This window comes from Rhinatrema bivittatum, chromosome 9 (assembly GCF_901001135.1).
Source record: "Rhinatrema bivittatum chromosome 9, aRhiBiv1.1, whole genome shotgun sequence".
NCBI lineage: Eukaryota > Metazoa > Chordata > Amphibia > Gymnophiona > Rhinatrematidae > Rhinatrema > Rhinatrema bivittatum.
In genome coordinates, this window is record NC_042623.1 from 216,547,707 (window position 1) to 216,565,861 (window position 18,155).

Here is an 18,155-nt window from a genome sequence, read left to right on the forward strand (position 1 = left end):
TCTGAGGGAGTTGCATGGAGACAACACTTTTTTTTTCTTTTTGGTTATCCAACTAAAAATATGCAAAAATGATCAAATATTTTCAGGTAAGTTGATTTTTGTTGTGTTCCATTCATTACAAAGGATTCCATTTCATCATTACAAAATGTGCCTTCATTTTAAACGAACATACAACCCTGCTATATTGCCCTTCCTGAAAATTGTCCTCTTCAGCCCATGTAAAAGTACACATTCTGCTCATTTTCAAATGTGAAAATGTATCCTAAAGTGCTCATAGTAAAGGTGCCCTTATAGGGGTGAATTTTAGAAGCCTAGCACGCACCAAAACTGGCAGGTATGCGAGTATGTCCGGCCAGCGTGCGCCGCACGGATTTTAAAAGGCGCCCAAATACACATGTATCTCCTGGTACGCGAACAAATAAGAAGTTGCAAAAAAGGGCAGGGCATGGGTGTGGTCTGGGCAGGGCATGGGTGTTCCAGGACTTTAACATGAAATGTGTGCGTAAGTATTTACACTCACATGCACGTATTGGGGTCCCCTGCCGTGTAACTTCACTATTGCTGTGGACGGCATATAAGTAATAAAATAAATTCTAGGCTAGTCAGCGGGGTTTTAAGGGTTGTTACTTACAGGGTAAAAGGCAGGCTCTTTAACTAGGGGAATTAGGAAGACCTAAACCTTACCTGGGTGAACTGGGAACAGACTGGGGAAACTGGTAATTGATTCATGTCTACTAAATTTTCCCCGCTTATGCTGTAGAGATGGCATTTGTGCGCACATGCGCACGTCCATATAGAATTGTACATACATATTATACACACATATTTATTTATTTATTTTTTGTTTTTTTATACCGATCTTCCTACATTAGATGCAAATCAAACCGGTTTACAAAGAACAAAAACTTGCCTGACGGCATTACATGGAACAATGAACATATATTATAATATGGCTGCGTCCTTTTGTGCAAGCCGGCATACGTGCATATGTGTGTGCCTGCACACTGGTATCAAAGTTACCATCATAGAGGTTAAATTTCAAGCAACTTTGTATGGCGGCATATATGCCTGTATGTGGCCGTGCGTAGATTTCCCCTAGTATTTTATAACATGCATTGAAGCCACATATTTCAAAGCATTGATAGAGTATACTTTACCCACCTACTTTAAAAATATCTACCCTTATATTTTGCACGTGAAAGTAAACTACGACTTACTCACATAAGTCATGATTTACAAGCGTAATTCAACCAACTGAAATTAACCAGCTTAGTAATTATTATACCAGTTCATCCAGTCCTGGTTGTTCCGTCTGAACCCCCTCAGTCTGCTCAGACTCCCCCGCCCCCCCCCCCCTCCCGGTCAGTTCTACACAATAAACACATGAGAAAGTTGGAAAATGTAAGTGTATAAGTATCTTTTTAAAATAGTAACCTACGGGTGTAGGGTTTGGGCCAGCCGCAAAATGCCCCTTTTTCACATGCATATATGTGTATGTGAAAGTGAAAATACACATGCATTTTCAACATTTATAAAATATGGCGTACGCTATTAGAGGCTATTTATGTGCATATATTCTAATTTTTACACACAAGACATTTTGAAAATTCACCTTATAGTATACACCTGCACTGGCTACTGGAATAATGCCCCCTTAAACTTATTTGCTTTAAGATTTTTCTTTGCAAGGTGTCTTTTTCATAATTTTTACAAAGATGCAATTGTCAGAATATGTTAAGTCAGTATTGCTAGTATCCTAGGCAATCAATGCCCCTATGTTCCAGCCAATCAAATTATTCCTAATCAAACAGAACATGCCACTTGACTGATAAGAAATTGGATACAATCAAAATTTGACTTTAATGGATCCTTACCTTGTTCTTTGCTTAGGTGCTGTTAATGTTATGCTATATTTTTTTTCCCATATGATTATGATCTGAGCACTGAAATACCCCATGATGTAAAACATTGTTTTGTGATATTCATAGCTTAGCGTAATAAGCATGAGGGAACTCTTTTTCTGTGTTTGTTTTCGGATACAAGCAAAAATACTGAAGGCAGCCTCTCTCCCTTTTCTCTATCTCACTCTTTTTTCTCTCTCCTCTTAAGAGTATTTTGTTTGTTATTAACTACACAGGTTGTAGTCTCACAATAACAGCTTAGTAGTGCCTTTATTGTGCATGCTTAGTCTTGTTATTCGTTGTTTATGGCATTCCGATGATTTGTTTTTTATTTGTTTTTTTCTCACCTACCCAAAAATGCACTGCTGCCCCCATGATGCACCTCTGCTTGCTGTTTATGTTAATGCGCTTGAACCCCATTGGCCCATTGCCATCATGTGCTCGCTGCCTGCTAATTAAGACTCAGTCGGCTGTCAAATCACTGAAGCGACCCCTCGAGGCAACCTTTGACCTGGTACTATGACCTTTCACCTTTTAGCTTGGCATGTAGCTTTATTATAGAAACAAATATTAGCTTAAAATTTATTTTATATGTCCTTTGCTGTTGTAAATATTTTAAATAAAGTGGAAAACTGAATGTGGTTTCTCGATTCATTATACATTTAGTTGGAACACAATTTACTGTATCTCTCTCTCTCTCTCTCTCTCTCTGTATATATATATATATGCACACATAAAGACAAATTTCCTTAAAAAAGCATTCCACATTCAGTTTAGCCACATTTTACAATGCTCTACTGAAATATTTTGGGGACCTTAAATATTGTATTTATGGTATTACTATGTATTATCTGTGTGATTGGCATGGCTTTAGTGATAGTGTTAATGTAGTTTTAACATTTGTAAGTCAGTGCATGCTATGGTACCTTTTGCATGTGTAGTTAGACTTTGGGAATTGTGGGTGTAAATTAATATTATCTATTCCAGTCACTGTAAAATTACTATTAACATTGCTTTTATTGTTGATTCTCATGGAGCTAGCAGTGCAGCTTCCTCTCCTCCCTTCCCCCCTCCCCGCCCCCCCTTCCCCAGTATTATTGCTTCTTACTGTAAGCCTGTGGCTTTATGTAACTTAAATCTTTATGCGCATTGCAACCTATGGTACAGCTCCAACATGTTTACTTTCCATTAGATCCTAGATTAAAGTAATATTTCTTTTTATTAAACTTTTTACCTTATCTTTAATTTTTTATTTGGTAGTTTAGTCTGCTGCTTGTTTGCTGCCGACGGTTAAAAAAAGAATGGTAATGGCTATTTTTGTATCCGACTAATTTTCCTCTTTCCCCTTTTATTTCTGTTTAAATTCATCTACACACCAGGGAATCCCCCAGGCGGTACTCCCCCCATTACCAAAGAGGCCTGCACTTGAAAAAACCAATGGTGCCACAACAGTTTTTAACGCTGGCGTTTTCCAGTACCAACAGGCTCTTGCCAACATGCAATTACAGCAACAGGCAGCCTTCTTCCCACCAGGTAAAAACCCAAATTCTTTTTGTAAAGAAAAAAATTCACTTGATGATTTTAATACTGCAATACAGGTTGAAAATGTTTTGCACATTGAAATAATTTTCTTGCATTTCCAAATGAAAAAAAGTAGACAAAGCAGACAAAGAAAAAAAATTTTTTTTTAAAGTTGATTTTGCTTCTGCTTCTTTTGGGAAGCAGTCTAGAACAAGTATGTTTTTGCAATGAGTATGTCAGATTTTGTAATTGTAAAAAAAAGTATCTATTGTGCCAACGTGTATTTCTACTAATAGATTTTCACATATCTGCTTTTAATCCCCAATTATCCACCTGCTTATCACCCCCTCAACCCAGATGGCATGATTGGTGATTCTTTTCTACACTTGCCAACTCCTCTGAGAATGAGCCCTCAGTGCTGCTCGCCAACTGGCAGGGGTAGCCAAAGTAGCAACTAGTAGCTTTCCCCTCTTCCTGGGATTAAGTGTAGTGTGTCACCTCAGTGGCATGCATGAGCCCTTCTGGGCAAGACAAGCTGAAAATTTGAAACCAAGTCTGCTGCACCGCAGTGCATAGCACTACAGTCTGAGTCAGTTAATCAGCTCAGTTTCTTGTATCTTCATCATACTCTTTTTTATGATTCCTTGTAGTTTGCATGCAGGAAGACTGCTACATATAACTAACAACAGTACTGTGTTGTGAGCTATTCTAGTTGCAAAGAGTCTCCAAAGGAGACTGAGCTTTTTTTCATTTTGTCAACTCTTTTATTTTGATTTTTAAATGGATATGGTAAAATTGCATGAATAATTAATCAACTTTAATGCATAAGACAGAGCATAAGCACAGTAACCTACATTTCTGTAATTTAGTTCTCTGTACCGGTAAGGGCTGGAAACACAAAACTTAAAATGGAGATATTCTGCAACAATATATAATTTAACTAAGGCTAATTGGTGTGAGATTTTCAAAGGGCTGATGATCACGAAACATCTTGTTTAACGTAAGATTCCATTATAAGTCTGATAGATCAGAATTCCATTTGATAATCTTAATTTTAAAGAGCTAGAACGGGGCTGGCAACTGACTATTCTCAGAGCTTAAGCAAAATTCTGAGGTGGTATAACCTAAAACTAATATTCTCAGTACTGGGGTATGTAAAATGCCTGGCAAAAAAGCCTCAAGACATATGATGATGTAATCCTAAATGAGAATGTGTTAAAAGAGATCTCTTAAATTTTGGAAGGTCACCTCTGGTTGTCATCTGAGACTTTTTAACATGGATAAAACACTTTGGAAAAAAAGGATGAAACGGAAACCCAACTGATATTATCTTTTTATAGTGAGAATAAAAAATAAGGAAAAGAAAATCTTCAACCTTGTAGTGCATAGCAAATAGAAGTTTCTAAAGTAGAAGGCTAAATGTATCAGAATTAGGGCTAAACTACCAGATAATTTATTTTATTTTATTTATTTATTTAAGGTTTTTCTATACCGGCATTCATGAAAGCATTCACATCATGCCGGTTTACATGAAACAGGGGTGTGAAGAAACAACCAAGAACATAAATAAACGTGAAGAAGAGATGCAGTTACAATTAACAGGGGCTGATAACTGGGAGGTGAAAATAGAAAGAGAAAGAGGAGGTTAATTATATACAATAGTACAGTATATATACACAGATTATATATATAATCACAGTATATATACACAGATTATATATAATCTGTCAGAGGTTCCCGTTTTGCATCATTGAGATGGATAAAAATATGAGTCACCTAACAGGTGCTAATTTTGATAGATTGTGGACCTCCTTTGACTATTTATCAGAATGTGTGCACAATGTTCAGGAGGGAAGTGGGAAGAAAAGGCAGATGAGAGTAATCCAAAGTCCTTAAGGAGCCATGAAATCTCTGTTGAACTACTTATGTTATGTTGACTATTCCCATGGGTCTCATGCCTTTAACTAGGGTTTCCATTTCCAAATGATTATTGCATATGGAATGTTTTCACTTGATTGAAAAAACAGTATAGGACATGGCAAGGTATTTCACATGTCTAAGGTATCACTGATGGAAAGTCCCACAATTATGTTCTGTTTGGTAAAATTTCAATTTGAGGACCACAAAAAATAGAAATAGTTATAAGTGAAATATTACTGATTTGAGGAGATCACTTTGAACTTTCCACTGCAGTTTGTAGCATGCTTTTACACATGCTAACTGCTTGAGCCAAAAAGGCAGTGAAGTATCGAATGGTTGTAGTAGCAATTTCATTCTCAGAATTCTTTGCAAAAACTTGTACTCACATTTGCAAAGATAAAAAGCCAGAGACTGTTGTGTCCATCGCTGTCCGACGTCTCTGCTCCACCCACCTTACCTCGTTGGCTACTCCTTCTGGGGTTGATGGAAGGCTAGCTGCTGTGGCGTCTCCAGGCCATCCTCCTCCGATGTCCCCAGACCGGCTCGACGCTGCAATCTGCCATGTTGACCAGATGCCAAAGGGCGCGCACGCGCGCGCGGCCTGACTGATGTACCACGTTGGCATGAACCTCAGGGGCGTCCCCCTGAGTTGACGTCATCAGCTCCAGATATTTAAGGTCTCAGTTTTCGCTAACAAGAGGAGTTAGCGGGGTTTCACTACCTCCGGGTATCGTTGTGGATGGGACTCGCTCTCCGCAAACTTAGCTACTCTGCCTCCTCGAACTTCACTAGAGGTACCCACTCCTCGGGGGCCTCGCTCTCTCTTTTTCTTTCAGGTCGCAGTCCGGAACTGGTACTCGCTCCTCGAGGGCCCACGTCCCAGACCAGCTCCTGAATACCACTTCTGCTAAGAAGTCATCGTTGCTTACAACATTAGTGAGTTTCCATCTATCTCCCAGAGCTTTCCCTGGGACCAGGTACTCGCTCCTCGAGGACCTACTGCATTCCAACTCCTAGGCTGCCTCAAGAGACTATGGTGTGAGTGTTATCATCAAGGACTTGTTCCAGAACTCTGCATATCCTATCTACTCATTTTCTTAGTTTCTCTACAGCTCAGCCACCTTGGGATCGCTGTTCCAATACCTGAGGGACTACAGCCCAGCCGGGCGTTTCAATTTCACTACTGCCACCTTTGGTGGTTTAATATACTGCTTACTAAGAAGTCTTTGTTGCTTATAACATCAGTGAGTTTCTATCTCTCAGAGCTTTCCCTGGGACTAGGTACTCGCTCCTCGAGGGCCTAATGCATACCAAATCCTGGGCTGCCTCAAGAGACTATGGTGTGAATGTTATCATCAAGGACTTGTTCCAGAACTCTGCATATCCTATCTGCTCACTTTCTTAGTTTCTCTACAGCTCAGCCACCTTGAGATCGCTATTCCAATACCTGAGGGACTACAGCCCAGCCGGGCGCTTCCATCTCACTACTGCCACCTTTGGTGGTTTAATATATTGTCTAATAAAAGAACTAGTGTGTGTCTGTCTCCTACACTAAGCCAGACCAGTGGTCCCTCTCTGGATCTCCCCCGAGGTCGTGGTCACCTGCCACTGGTCCAAGGATCCACCCACAACAATTCTAAATAATAACAGATTGCTATCTCCAGCAACTCCGTTAATAACAGATTGCTATCTCTCAGCTTTAACAACAGAGCTCTAATAACAGATTGCTAATTCCCAGCTTTAACAACAGAGCTTTAATAACAGATTGCTAACTCCATGGATCCGGCTTAACTCCATGGATCCGGCTTGACTCCAGGGTTCCAGCTTAACTCCATGGATCTGGCTTGACTCCAGGGTTCCGGCTTGACTCCAGAGTTTCGGCTTACTACATGGATCCAGCACAACTCAATGCTTTGCAGGCTATACCGGGCTTGGCCCAGCGCATTGTGGAACAACAGGACACCTTGGAAAAACTTACCTCAGCTTTTCATCAGTTACACACACAGAAGGTTCAAAGCACTGCTTCTAACCATGAAGGTTAGTTACAGGAGGTAACTTTAAAGACTGCTGTACTACTGGCGGCTCCGATCCGCTTCTCCGGAGAAATACAGAAGACCCGGGGCTTTTTAAACCAGTGCTGCATGCACTTTACCTTACAACTATATTTCCTACTGCTCTCTCCAAGACTACCTACATCCTTTCTTATTTGGATGGTAGGGCCTTGTCTTGGGCATCTACCTTGTGGGAACACAAGGACCCTATTTTGCTGGACATAGAAGGATTTATGGACTTATTTAAATCCGTTTTCGATGACCCCTGCTCGAACTTCTGTAGCCAGTTTTGCTTTGGTGGAATTGAAGCAAGGCAACAGATCATTGGCTGAATTTGCCATATAATTTAAGGCTCTTGCGGCAGAACTCTGCTGGAACCCCAAATGTCTCAAGACTCTCTTTTGCAGAGGCCTGGATACCCATTTAAAAGACGAGTTGGCTGCTCGCTGGCAAATTAGTAGCCTTGGCCACTCGGATTGATCACCGGCTCTGGGACAAGGTGAAGAAACTCCGGCCTAAGATGTTATCTGGGTTGAATCAGGCTAGCTCTATACCTGCACCTCGAAAGGTTCCAGTAAATTCTGCTGCTGATAAAGATGAACCGATGTAACTTAGTCATGGACATTTGACTTCTAAAGAGAGAAGATCTCGGAAGAAGCATGGCCTTTGCATGTACTGCAGTCAGTCTGGCCATGACGTCTCTACATGCTCTATTTATCCGGGAAACAGATGGGCCTGAGTCCTGCAGGAGGACTGTTCGTGGGCCATGCCGCGTCTTCTCCTCTGCATTCTCTCCCAGTCTCTTTGACCTATGGACCGGGTTCGGTTCGGACTCCTGCCCTGGTGGACTCAAGGGTAGGAGGCAACTTTATTCTTCAAATTCTTGTGGAATATCTGAGGAGTCCTCTCGCCAGTACAGAAGATCCACTATTGCATTACTACTTGAAGTGGGTTTTGGACGTTTCTCAACACCGCCACTTCTATTGAAGAACGCAATGACATCCCCCAGCAGCCTTACCCCATTGGCTGCTGATATTCATATGCCTTCAACATTCACCTTGGCTTGCAGGCGCTCAACATCAAATAACCGTATTCACGGATTATAATACCTTAGAGTATCTCTGTTACGCTCTTTCCTTTCGGAGGATGTGCCTGATGAACCACAGCACATAATAGACCCGAAGAAGATACTCTTGGTAACTACCCAGTCCGTATCCGCTGGCAACGCCATCAATTCTCATCCAGCAATATGTACTGGACTGTCACCATTTGAAATGGTTCTTGGATGTTCCCTAACACCTCCACTTCCACTGAATCATTCAGTAACATCCCCAGAAGCTCAAGCCACTGCTGATGATATCCATAGACTGTAGCTTCAGTCCAAGGACATGCTAATTAAAGCGAGTGACCGTGCTAAGAAGTACTACGTTGCGCACCTTGCGCAAGCTCCAGTCTTCAAGCCAGGCGACAAGGTCTGGTTGTCAACCCAGCACCTCAGACTCAAACTGCTCTCCTCTCAGTTTGCTCCTCCCTACGTGGGTCCATATCCAATTCTTTAACGAACTGGCGAAGTCACCTACCGTCTGAAGCTACCACCTGGTCTTATTATCCATAACGCATTCCATGTTTCATTTTTGAAACCATCCATACTCAGCGAATTGTCTTCCAAATCTCAAGATCTACCTGTCATCTATGCAGAAGTCGACTTGAGATCAAAATCAAAGAGATACTGGATGTTCGTAAAAGAGGCAAGATTTTTGAATACCATCTGAGATGGAAAGGTTCCGGCCCCGAAGTACACTTTTGGGAGCCTCAGACCAATATCTTGGATAAAGAGATGCTTCGTCGATTCCATCTCATGCATCCTTCAAAACCCAAGCCTGGTACCCGAAGAGGAGATCGCCCTTTGAAGGGGGGCACTGTTGTGTCCGTCGCTGTCCGACGTCTCTGCTCCGCCCACCTACATTGTTGGCGACTCCCTCCGGGGTTGATGGAAGGCTAGCTGCTGCGGCGTCTCCAGGCCATCCTCCTCTGGCGTCCCCGGACCGGCTCTACGCTGCAAGCCGCCATGTTGACCAGATACCTAAGGGTGCGCGCGCACATGCAGCCCAACTGATGTACCGGCATTGGCGCGAAACTCAGGGGCGTCCCCCTGAGTTGACGTCATCAGCTCCAGATATTTAAGGTCTCAGTTTTCGCAAACAAGAGGAGTTAGCGGGGTTTCACTACCTCCGGGTATTGTTGCGGATGGGACTCGCTCTCTGCAAACCTAGCTACTCTGCCTCCTCGGACTTCACTAGAGGTACCCGCTCCTCGGGGGCCTCGCTCTCTCTTTTTCTTTTCATGTCGCAGTTCGGAAGCGGTACTCGCTCCTCGAGGGCCCACGTCCCGGACCAGCTCCTGAATACCACTTCTGCTAAGAAGTCATCGCTGCTTCCAACATTAGTGAGTTTCCATCTATCTCCCAGAGCTTTCCCTGGACCAGGTACTCGCTCCTTGAGGGCCCTACTGCCTTCCAAACTCCTGGGCTGCCTCAAGAGACTATGGTGTGAGTGTTATCATCAAGGACTTGTTCCAGAACTCTGCATATCCTATCTACTCACTTTCTTAGTTTCTCTACAGCTCAGCCACCTTGGGATCACTATTCCAATATGTGAGGGACTACAGCCCAGCCGGGCGCTTCCATCTCACTACTGCCACCTTTGGTGGTTTAATATATTGTCTAATAAAAGAACTAGTGTGTGTCTTTCTCCTACACTAAGCCTGACCAGTGGTCCCTCTCTGGATCTCCCCCCAAGGGCGTGGTCACCTGCCACTGGTCCAAGGATCCACCCTCAACGATTCTAAATAATAACAGATTGCTATCTCCAGCAACTCCGTTAATAACAGATTGCTATCTCTCAGCTTTAAACAACAGAGCTCTAATAACAGAGACTCAATGCAGTTGGCGATGCTCTTCAGCTAGTATGGTTAACCAGTAGAAGCCTTAATAAATGTGGTATAGATCTTTTGATCTCATCTGTTCCATTTGTCATAAGTGTGTTGATTATGATTCATTTTGGTTCATGAGGCCTAAAGAAAGAGAAAACTGAAAGAGCTCAGTTCACCCATATTTAGCACTTATTGTATTACATTATTTTACATTAATTCTTATATACCACCTCTTTCCCAAAAGGGATCCAGGGCACTTTACATCAAAAAATACATACTGACTAAACAGTTTACATCATAAAATACAATATAATAAAATGCAATATATCAAATAATACTGCTCAACACTATCCTTCTTCTCATTGATGCGTATATTTTTCTTCTGAAAATTTTCTATGCTGAAACCAATGTTACTCCATAATCTTGAGTTTCTTGGAAAATCTAATAATCACTCTTACATACGTTCTTAGGCCACTTCCTGCTCAGAATCACATGCTTCATGATCAAGTTCATTACAGTTTGAATGACTCTTATTATCCCTTTCATGATATATATAGTTACTCTCCTACCATTATCATCATCTGGAATTAGAAGGAAATGCACTGATCATGCAGAATCAACATCTCTGATGTTGGTTCTAAGAGCAATAAATCACTCTTCAATCCCACATTGCTTATCAATACACTCAAAAACATTTGTACAGATCTACTCAGTATTCATTGGGGAGTAAGGAAAAATAAAAGAATATTTGAACTCTTGGAGGAAAGAGCTCTATCATAAATAGATGGACATTAGAGATCATGATATTGTCAGGTATATTGAAATATTGAGGATATTGAAACACCAGTCTCTTCCAGGTTCTAAGTTTAACTTAATTTATACACAGGGTTAAAAAACACAAATATGCAGTCTGGCAGCTTAACTTGCTAGCCCTTGAGTTGGAGGGAACATCTTCTCTGTTCCTAGCATCTCCTTCTCTAGTACCAAGGACCATTCTGATTTCCTGGCGACAGGATTACTGGTTTTGCCAACAGACTGAGTGCAAGGTCTTCATCTTTGTGCTAGCTTGCTTGTGTTCTTCAGTGGCTCAGCAGACAAAGCACCAACTTCCAAGCTGGTTAGCCCTTGGTTCAAGATCATGTTGGCTTGACATACAATCATTAAGAAAGGCTTGCTTGTGAAAATTGAAGCGAAAAATACACTTTGCTTTTTTTAAAAACTTTATATTTATTAGATTTTTCAAAATATTACAAAAAAATCATCTTTGCACAGAAAATGTATGAGCATCATTCTTTGTCATTCCCCCATCGTAGATTGATATGCACTGATATCTCTGTGTAGCACAATAGTAATCAACCTTGCACCGTTAGGGCAGAGATGACAGAGAAACAACTGGCCTATGAAGACACATCGGGGCCACCTTCTCAGCCTTGGGTGAATCTGAGGTAAACCCATCCAAGGTGAGAAAAACACAAAAATCTCTCTTGGACTGAGGGCTGGGGGCAGGATTACCTGCAGGACCAAACTGGGCCAAGGACACACATTCATACCTTCATCACAAAATAAGTCCATTGTCCACTCTAAAAGATTGTGCTCCAAACTAGAAAAATAGTGTAGTGTAAAATGTTCTTCAAGCAGCAAAAAATAGAAAACAGCAGAGTAGAAAAACATTCCTGAAATTCTCTAATACTTGTTGCATCAATTTCTCACACTTCATATTCCATTTAACAAACTTTTCTTTGGCCTATCCTGGCCCTCTTAATGTCCCATATTTTATTTAGTTACTCTCAAGTGTCCTGATCAGCTTAAGGAAGAAATCCCTCTGATTCAGCAGACAGAAATCAACCGAGCCCCATAACAAGTTCCTGCTGGCACAGTTTTCCTCCTGGTCCAAGCAAATTCCCCCTCTCTTTTTCTTCACTCTTCAAACACAAGATCCTCATTCCTCATTCCCTTCAAGCTTGTTGGAGACTGGCAGAGCATCTCTGCTTGAATTCCTGCCTCTCCCCATCACCCCTGGAGAGGGTATCAGCTCAATCCTGTTTCTTTCTCTGTGACTAGAGAAGTCCCATAGGAATATAAGAAAAGCCATACTGGTTCAGACCAAGTCCATCAAGCTCAGTATCCTTTTTCCAAAAGTGGCCAATCCAAGTCACATGTACCTGGCAAGTACCCAAACATTAGATAGATCACAAGCTACTATTGCTTATTAATTACCATCATAGCAGTTTATGGATTATCCTCTAGGAACTTATCCAAACCTTTTTTAAACCGAGTTACACTAACTGCTGTAACCACATCCTCTGGCAATGAATTCCAGAGCTTAAGTATGCACTGAGTGAAAAAGAATTTTCTTTGATTTGTTTTAAATGAGCTACTTGCTAACTTCCCAGACTTATATAACGTTCTTCTTAACCATACTCCTAGGGGCTGTACCAAACTGTCTGTCAAAAAGCAGTCTGTAACACCCTCTGACCCTTTGCACTGGAACCTTCTCACATTACTTCATTGAACCTTTACAGACTTCCCTTAAGGGGAAAATCTTCACTTTCACATCCTTAGAATATCAGCACTTACACACTCTAAGGTGAATTTTAAAAGCCCGATGCGCATATCAATTAGGCGATGCATGAATATGTTGGGCCGGTGCACACCAAGCAGATTTTAAAACCACCCAGATACACGCATACTTTTAAAAAGGGGTGGGGCATGAGTGTTCTGGGATTCTAACCTAAAATTTGCACGTAAATAATTACGTGCACTGGCACTCACCATGGTCCCCTACTATGTAACTTTACTTCAGCTATAGATTTAATTATTTATTTGTTCTGGTATTCATGGGGGCATCATATCGCTTTACATCTATACAATAAAACATGACATGATCAAATTAAAATACATTCATAAAAGTATATAAATCATGATGACATGTAAGATGTAAAACAAACAAATCTAGGCAGATCAGCGGGGTTTTAAAGGTCAGGGCTAACAGGGGTGAAGGAAGGCTATTAAACTAGAGGGTTTGGCAGTCCTATCCTTTAACTGGGAAAATGGGCAGTGGCGGCGCACGTGTCTTTTAAAATTCCATCACTTGCAAAGTAGAAGCGGCATTTGTGTGAATAGGCATGCATCCACATAAAATTGCTTATATGTGTGCATGGTGTCAGTCTATTTTATAACATGAGTGCATATACTCGTGCATGTAACAAAATGGCCATCCCTGGGTGTGGACCAACAAACCCACGCACTACTTTGAAAGTTACTGTGTACTTTTGGCACACAGGAGCTACATATATAAAAATGTAATTGTTTAGAGGTCAATTTTCAAAACTGCTTACATTGATGAACAGTCTGTGGATACTTTTAACTTTAGGTTTTGCCCCAATTTTTCAAGTGGGAAATATGTATATACATAGCAGTGGCTATTTTCTAAGTCAACTTAATTAATAGCAGGTAATGGACTTCTCCTCCAAGAACTTATTCAATCCTTTTTTAAACACAGCTACACTAACTGCACTAACCACATCCTCTGGCAACAAATTCCAGAGTTTAATTGTGCGTTGAGTGAAAAAGAACTTTCTCTGATTAGTTTTAAACGTGCCATATGCTAACTTCATGGAGTGCCCCCTAGTCTTTCTATTATCAAAAAGAGTAAATAACCGATTCACATTAACCGTTCTAGACCTCTCATGATTTTAAACACCTCTATCATATCCCCCCTCAGCCGTCTCTTCTCCAAGCTGAAAAGTCCTAACCTCTTTAGTCTTTCCTCATAGGGGAGCTGTTCCATTCTGTTTATAATTTTGGTTGCCCTTCTCTGTACCTTCTCCATCGCAACTATATCTTTTTTGAGATGCGGCGACCAGAATTGTACACAGTATTCAAGGTGTGGTCTCACCATGGAGCGATTCAGAGGCATTATGACATTTTCCGTTTTATTCACCATTCCCTTTCTAATAATTCCCAACAGACTTTTTGCTTTTTTGACTGCCACAGCACACTGAACTGATGATTTCAATGTGTTATCCACTATGACGCCTAGATCTCTTTCTTGGGTGGTAGCTCCTAATATGGAACCTAACATTGTGTAACTATAACATGAGTTATTTTTCCCTATATGCATCACCTTGCACTTATCCACATTAAATTTCATCTGCCATTTGGATGCCCAATTTTCCAGTCTCAGAAGGTCTTCCTGCAATTTATCACAATCTGCTTGTGATTTAACTACTCTGAACAATTTTGTATCATATGCAAATTTGATTACCTCACTTGTCATATTTCTTTCCAGATCATTTATAAATATATTGAAAAGTAAGGGTCCCAATACAGATCCCTGTCTTCCCATTCTCTTCCACTGAGAAAATTGTCCATTTAATCCTACTCTCTGTTTCCTGTCTTTTAGCCAGTTTGTAATCCACGAAAGGACATCGCCACCTATCCCATGACTTTTTACTTTTCCTAGAAGCCTCTCATGAGGAACTTTGTCAAACGCCTTCTGAAAATCCAAATATACTACATCTACTGGTTCACCTTTATCTACATGTTTATTAACTCCTTCAAAAAAGTGAAGCAGATTTGTAGCATATGTAGATTGCATTTTTATTTATTTATTTATTTAGAGCTTTTTTATACCGACTTTCTTGATACTAATCAAATCAACTCGGTTTACAGAGAACTAAGATCTTAACAATAACAATAGCAATAACACTTAACATGAGATCGTAATTAGAGGAGGGATAAAGTTACAATGAAACAAGGGAATATAACTGGGAATTGGAAAAGAAGAGGGGGACCATAAGATAATAATACTAAATCCCGATAAGTGTGTGGGGAGGCTTGGAAGGCCTACCTCTAAACTATGACATGTTTATGTGGACTTAATGCTTGTCTGGGTTTTGCAAACAAAATGCTGGATTAGGTACTGAAACAGTAATGCTGTTCTAGGAATCGGGGAAGGCTTGGCCGAACAACCATGACATGAGTTTTTTTTTTTAAAGTTAGGAGACAAATTTCCTGCCGAAGGTCCAGGGGTATGGCGTTCCAGATGGAGGGACCCGCTGTTGAGAATGCCCGATCTCTGATGGTTGATCGGTGCACAACCTTGTTTGGGGGGGCGTGTAGAGATGCCTTGTAAGCTTCCCTTATAGGTCTGGCCATACAGTATAGTTTGAGCGGATATAGCAGGTCAAGGGGGGTCTGTAGGTAGATGCTTTTGTGGATAATAGTGAGCGATTTGTGAAGTATTCTAAAGTTAACTGGGAGCCAGTGCAGATCCTTTGGTATAGGTGTGATGTGCTCTCTCCGATTAGTATTTGTCAGGATTCTCGCCACCGCATTTTGAAGCATCTGAAGGGGTTTTATCGTAGATGCTGGGAGACCTTGTAGAATAGAATTGCAATAGTCAACCTTAGAGAACAGGATAGCTTGGAGAACAGATCTGAAATCATGATGGTATAGTAAAGGCTTGAGTTTTTTGAGCACCTGTAATTTATAGAAGCACTCCTTGGTAGTGTGGCTTATGAACTTCTTTAAGCTCAGGTGACTATCGATTACGACTCCGAGGTTTCTTGCTTGAGAGATTTGGATGGTAGCAAGTGGCTGTTGTTGGTGATGGCCGTCTTCTGGAGAGATAAACAGGAGTTCTGTCTTGGCAGTATTAAGTACCAAGTTAAGGCTTGTAAGGTGAAGGTTGATCGTTTGCAGGTGAGTGTTCCATTGCTTGACTGCTGTTGCCAACGAGTCAGTTATGGGGATCAAAATTTGTACGTCGTCTGCATAAATATAGAATTTCAATTTTAGGGTTCTGAGCAGTTGGCAGAGAGGGAGGAGATAGATATTGAACAAGGTCGGAGATAGGGAGGAGCCCTGGGGGACTCCAAGTGGAGTATTGGTGAGTGGCGATTCCATGTTATTGATTCTAACCTTATAGCCTCTATTGCTAAGGAAGGAGTCAAACCATCTGTGAGCGGATCCTGTGATTCCTATATCTGATAACCAGTTTAGTAAGGTGGAGTGATTTACTGTGTCGAACGCTGAGGAGATATCAAGGAGCGCAAGCAGGAAGGAGTGTCCTTTGTCAAGGCCCATGTATGAGTGGTCTAAGAGAGAGATGAGGAGGGTTTCAGTACTATGTGCTTTACGGAATCCGTATTGTGACGGATGGAGAATTTTATGTTCTTCCAGATAGTTTGATAATTGATTATTTACCACTTTCTCCATAATCTTGGCTACAAATGGCAGATTGGAAATAGGGCGAAAATTGTTGGGATCATCAGGGTCCAGGTTCGGTTTCTTGAGAATGGGTTTGAGAGTAGCCAATTTGAGAGCGTCCGGGTAGATTCCTTGTGAGAGTGAGCAGTTGATGATATCTGCCAGCTATTTAGAGATGGAGTCCGGTACTAGAAATAGTGATTTGGATGGAATATGGTCTAGAGGGTGAGAGGAGGGTTTCATTCTTTTTAGAATGGTTTCAATCTTTAAGGTATAAGTAGGTTCAAAAGATTCCAACACCGCATCCGAATTAGGGAGGTAGGAAGAAGCCGAAGGTGGTGTGTTGGGGCTGGAAGGTAATCTAATTAGAGTGTTGGAGATTTTATTCTGGAAGAAGAGGGCGAGGTCATTGGCTTTCGATTGGGCTAAGGAGTGATTTGGATTTGAAAAGGCCTACCTCTAGTTTAGATTTTGTATTGATGGGTTGTAGTGTGAGCTTAAGATCTTTTTTGGCTGCTAAGAGAAGTCCTCCCCCTCTTTTCCGTTGTCTAGGAATTGAGAAGATGTCATATAGGTGAGTGGGAAGTTGGTTTATTAAGACTGCATCTGTCGACTTGAGCCAGGTCTCTGTGATCGCACAAATGTCTGGATTGGAGTCCAGCAAGTAGTCGTGTAGGATGTGAGTTTTCTTGGTGATTGATTGAGCGTTGAATAGTGTTAGGGGGAATAAGGTCAGCCCCAGGAATTGGGTAAAAGGGGAGATCATAACTGGAATGAGATTTCTATAGGGTTTGTTTTGGTACTGCATTGGTGATTTCATCTTAGTGGAGGAGCTTTGGTGTAAGATAGGTATTGAGTATCTTTGCGTCATGAGAAGAGGACTTGAATGCTGATGTAGTCAAGTGTTGCCACAGGTGGGTGTCGTGAGGCCTTGAGGTATCTGCGGTGGCTGGGGGATAGGTTGTCTTGGTTGGATTAGACAATCTGCTTTGGGATGCTGGAGGTGGTATTAACTGGTAGGTACTGTTGGGTACTAGGTCTTGCACTGGGACGTACGAGGTATCAGGTTGAGTGCAGAATTGTATGCTGCAACGAGTTGTATGAAGGAAGGAAGAGAGCTGGATCTGTTTGAATGTTGGATGAGTGCTGTGGTCGGCTTGAATTTAGATGGTGGGTATAAACGCTAGGAAAGGGTGATAAAGGCTGGACTGGGCTGCAGCTGGGGTGCATTGGTTGTCTGCCGGTCCGGGAAGGCAGGTAGGGAGTAGTAGGTATAACGACGTCTGGAGCGAATGCCAAAGTAAGAGAGTGTGAATGCGGCCAGGCAATGGTTGAGGTAGCACTTCGGTGCTGCACGAAGGGGCGCACAAAGGGGCCTGCCCCTTTGTTGCGCACCTTCGGCGCACGGCGCGCAACGCCTGGCTGCCACGTGGGTTTAAAGAGCCAATGGGGCTGTCCCCTGATTGGCTGCCCCGCGGGCTGTGTTGATTGGCTGCCGGCCTGGAAGAGGGCCGAGATCGGGGCATCGGTTGCCGGTGGCTGGGGAGCGGTGCCTCGCGGTCGGCGCTATGAGCGGCTGGGGATAAGTGGAATTATTGAAGGCCTTTTTCAAATCTAT

At 41.9% G+C, this 18,155-nt stretch overlaps 1 protein-coding gene across 18 annotated transcripts in view; it reads left to right on the forward strand.

The window, feature by feature from the left end:
* The window catches only part of MBNL1 (muscleblind like splicing regulator 1), a 623,451-nt gene that overhangs the window by 511,794 nt on the left and 93,502 nt on the right, over window positions 1-18,155 (forward strand). For 14 of the 18 annotated variants that reach the window (XM_029615932.1, XM_029615940.1, XM_029615930.1 and 11 more), the window contains 2 exons: window positions 2,362-2,415; window positions 3,281-3,434. In XM_029615932.1, the coding sequence (XP_029471792.1) occupies window positions 2,362-2,415; window positions 3,281-3,434 (208 nt within the window). The remainder of the gene's footprint in view (window positions 1-2,361; window positions 2,416-3,280; window positions 3,435-18,155) is intronic. The other 4 variants (XM_029615935.1, XM_029615936.1, XM_029615946.1 and 1 more) reach the window with 1 other exon arrangement.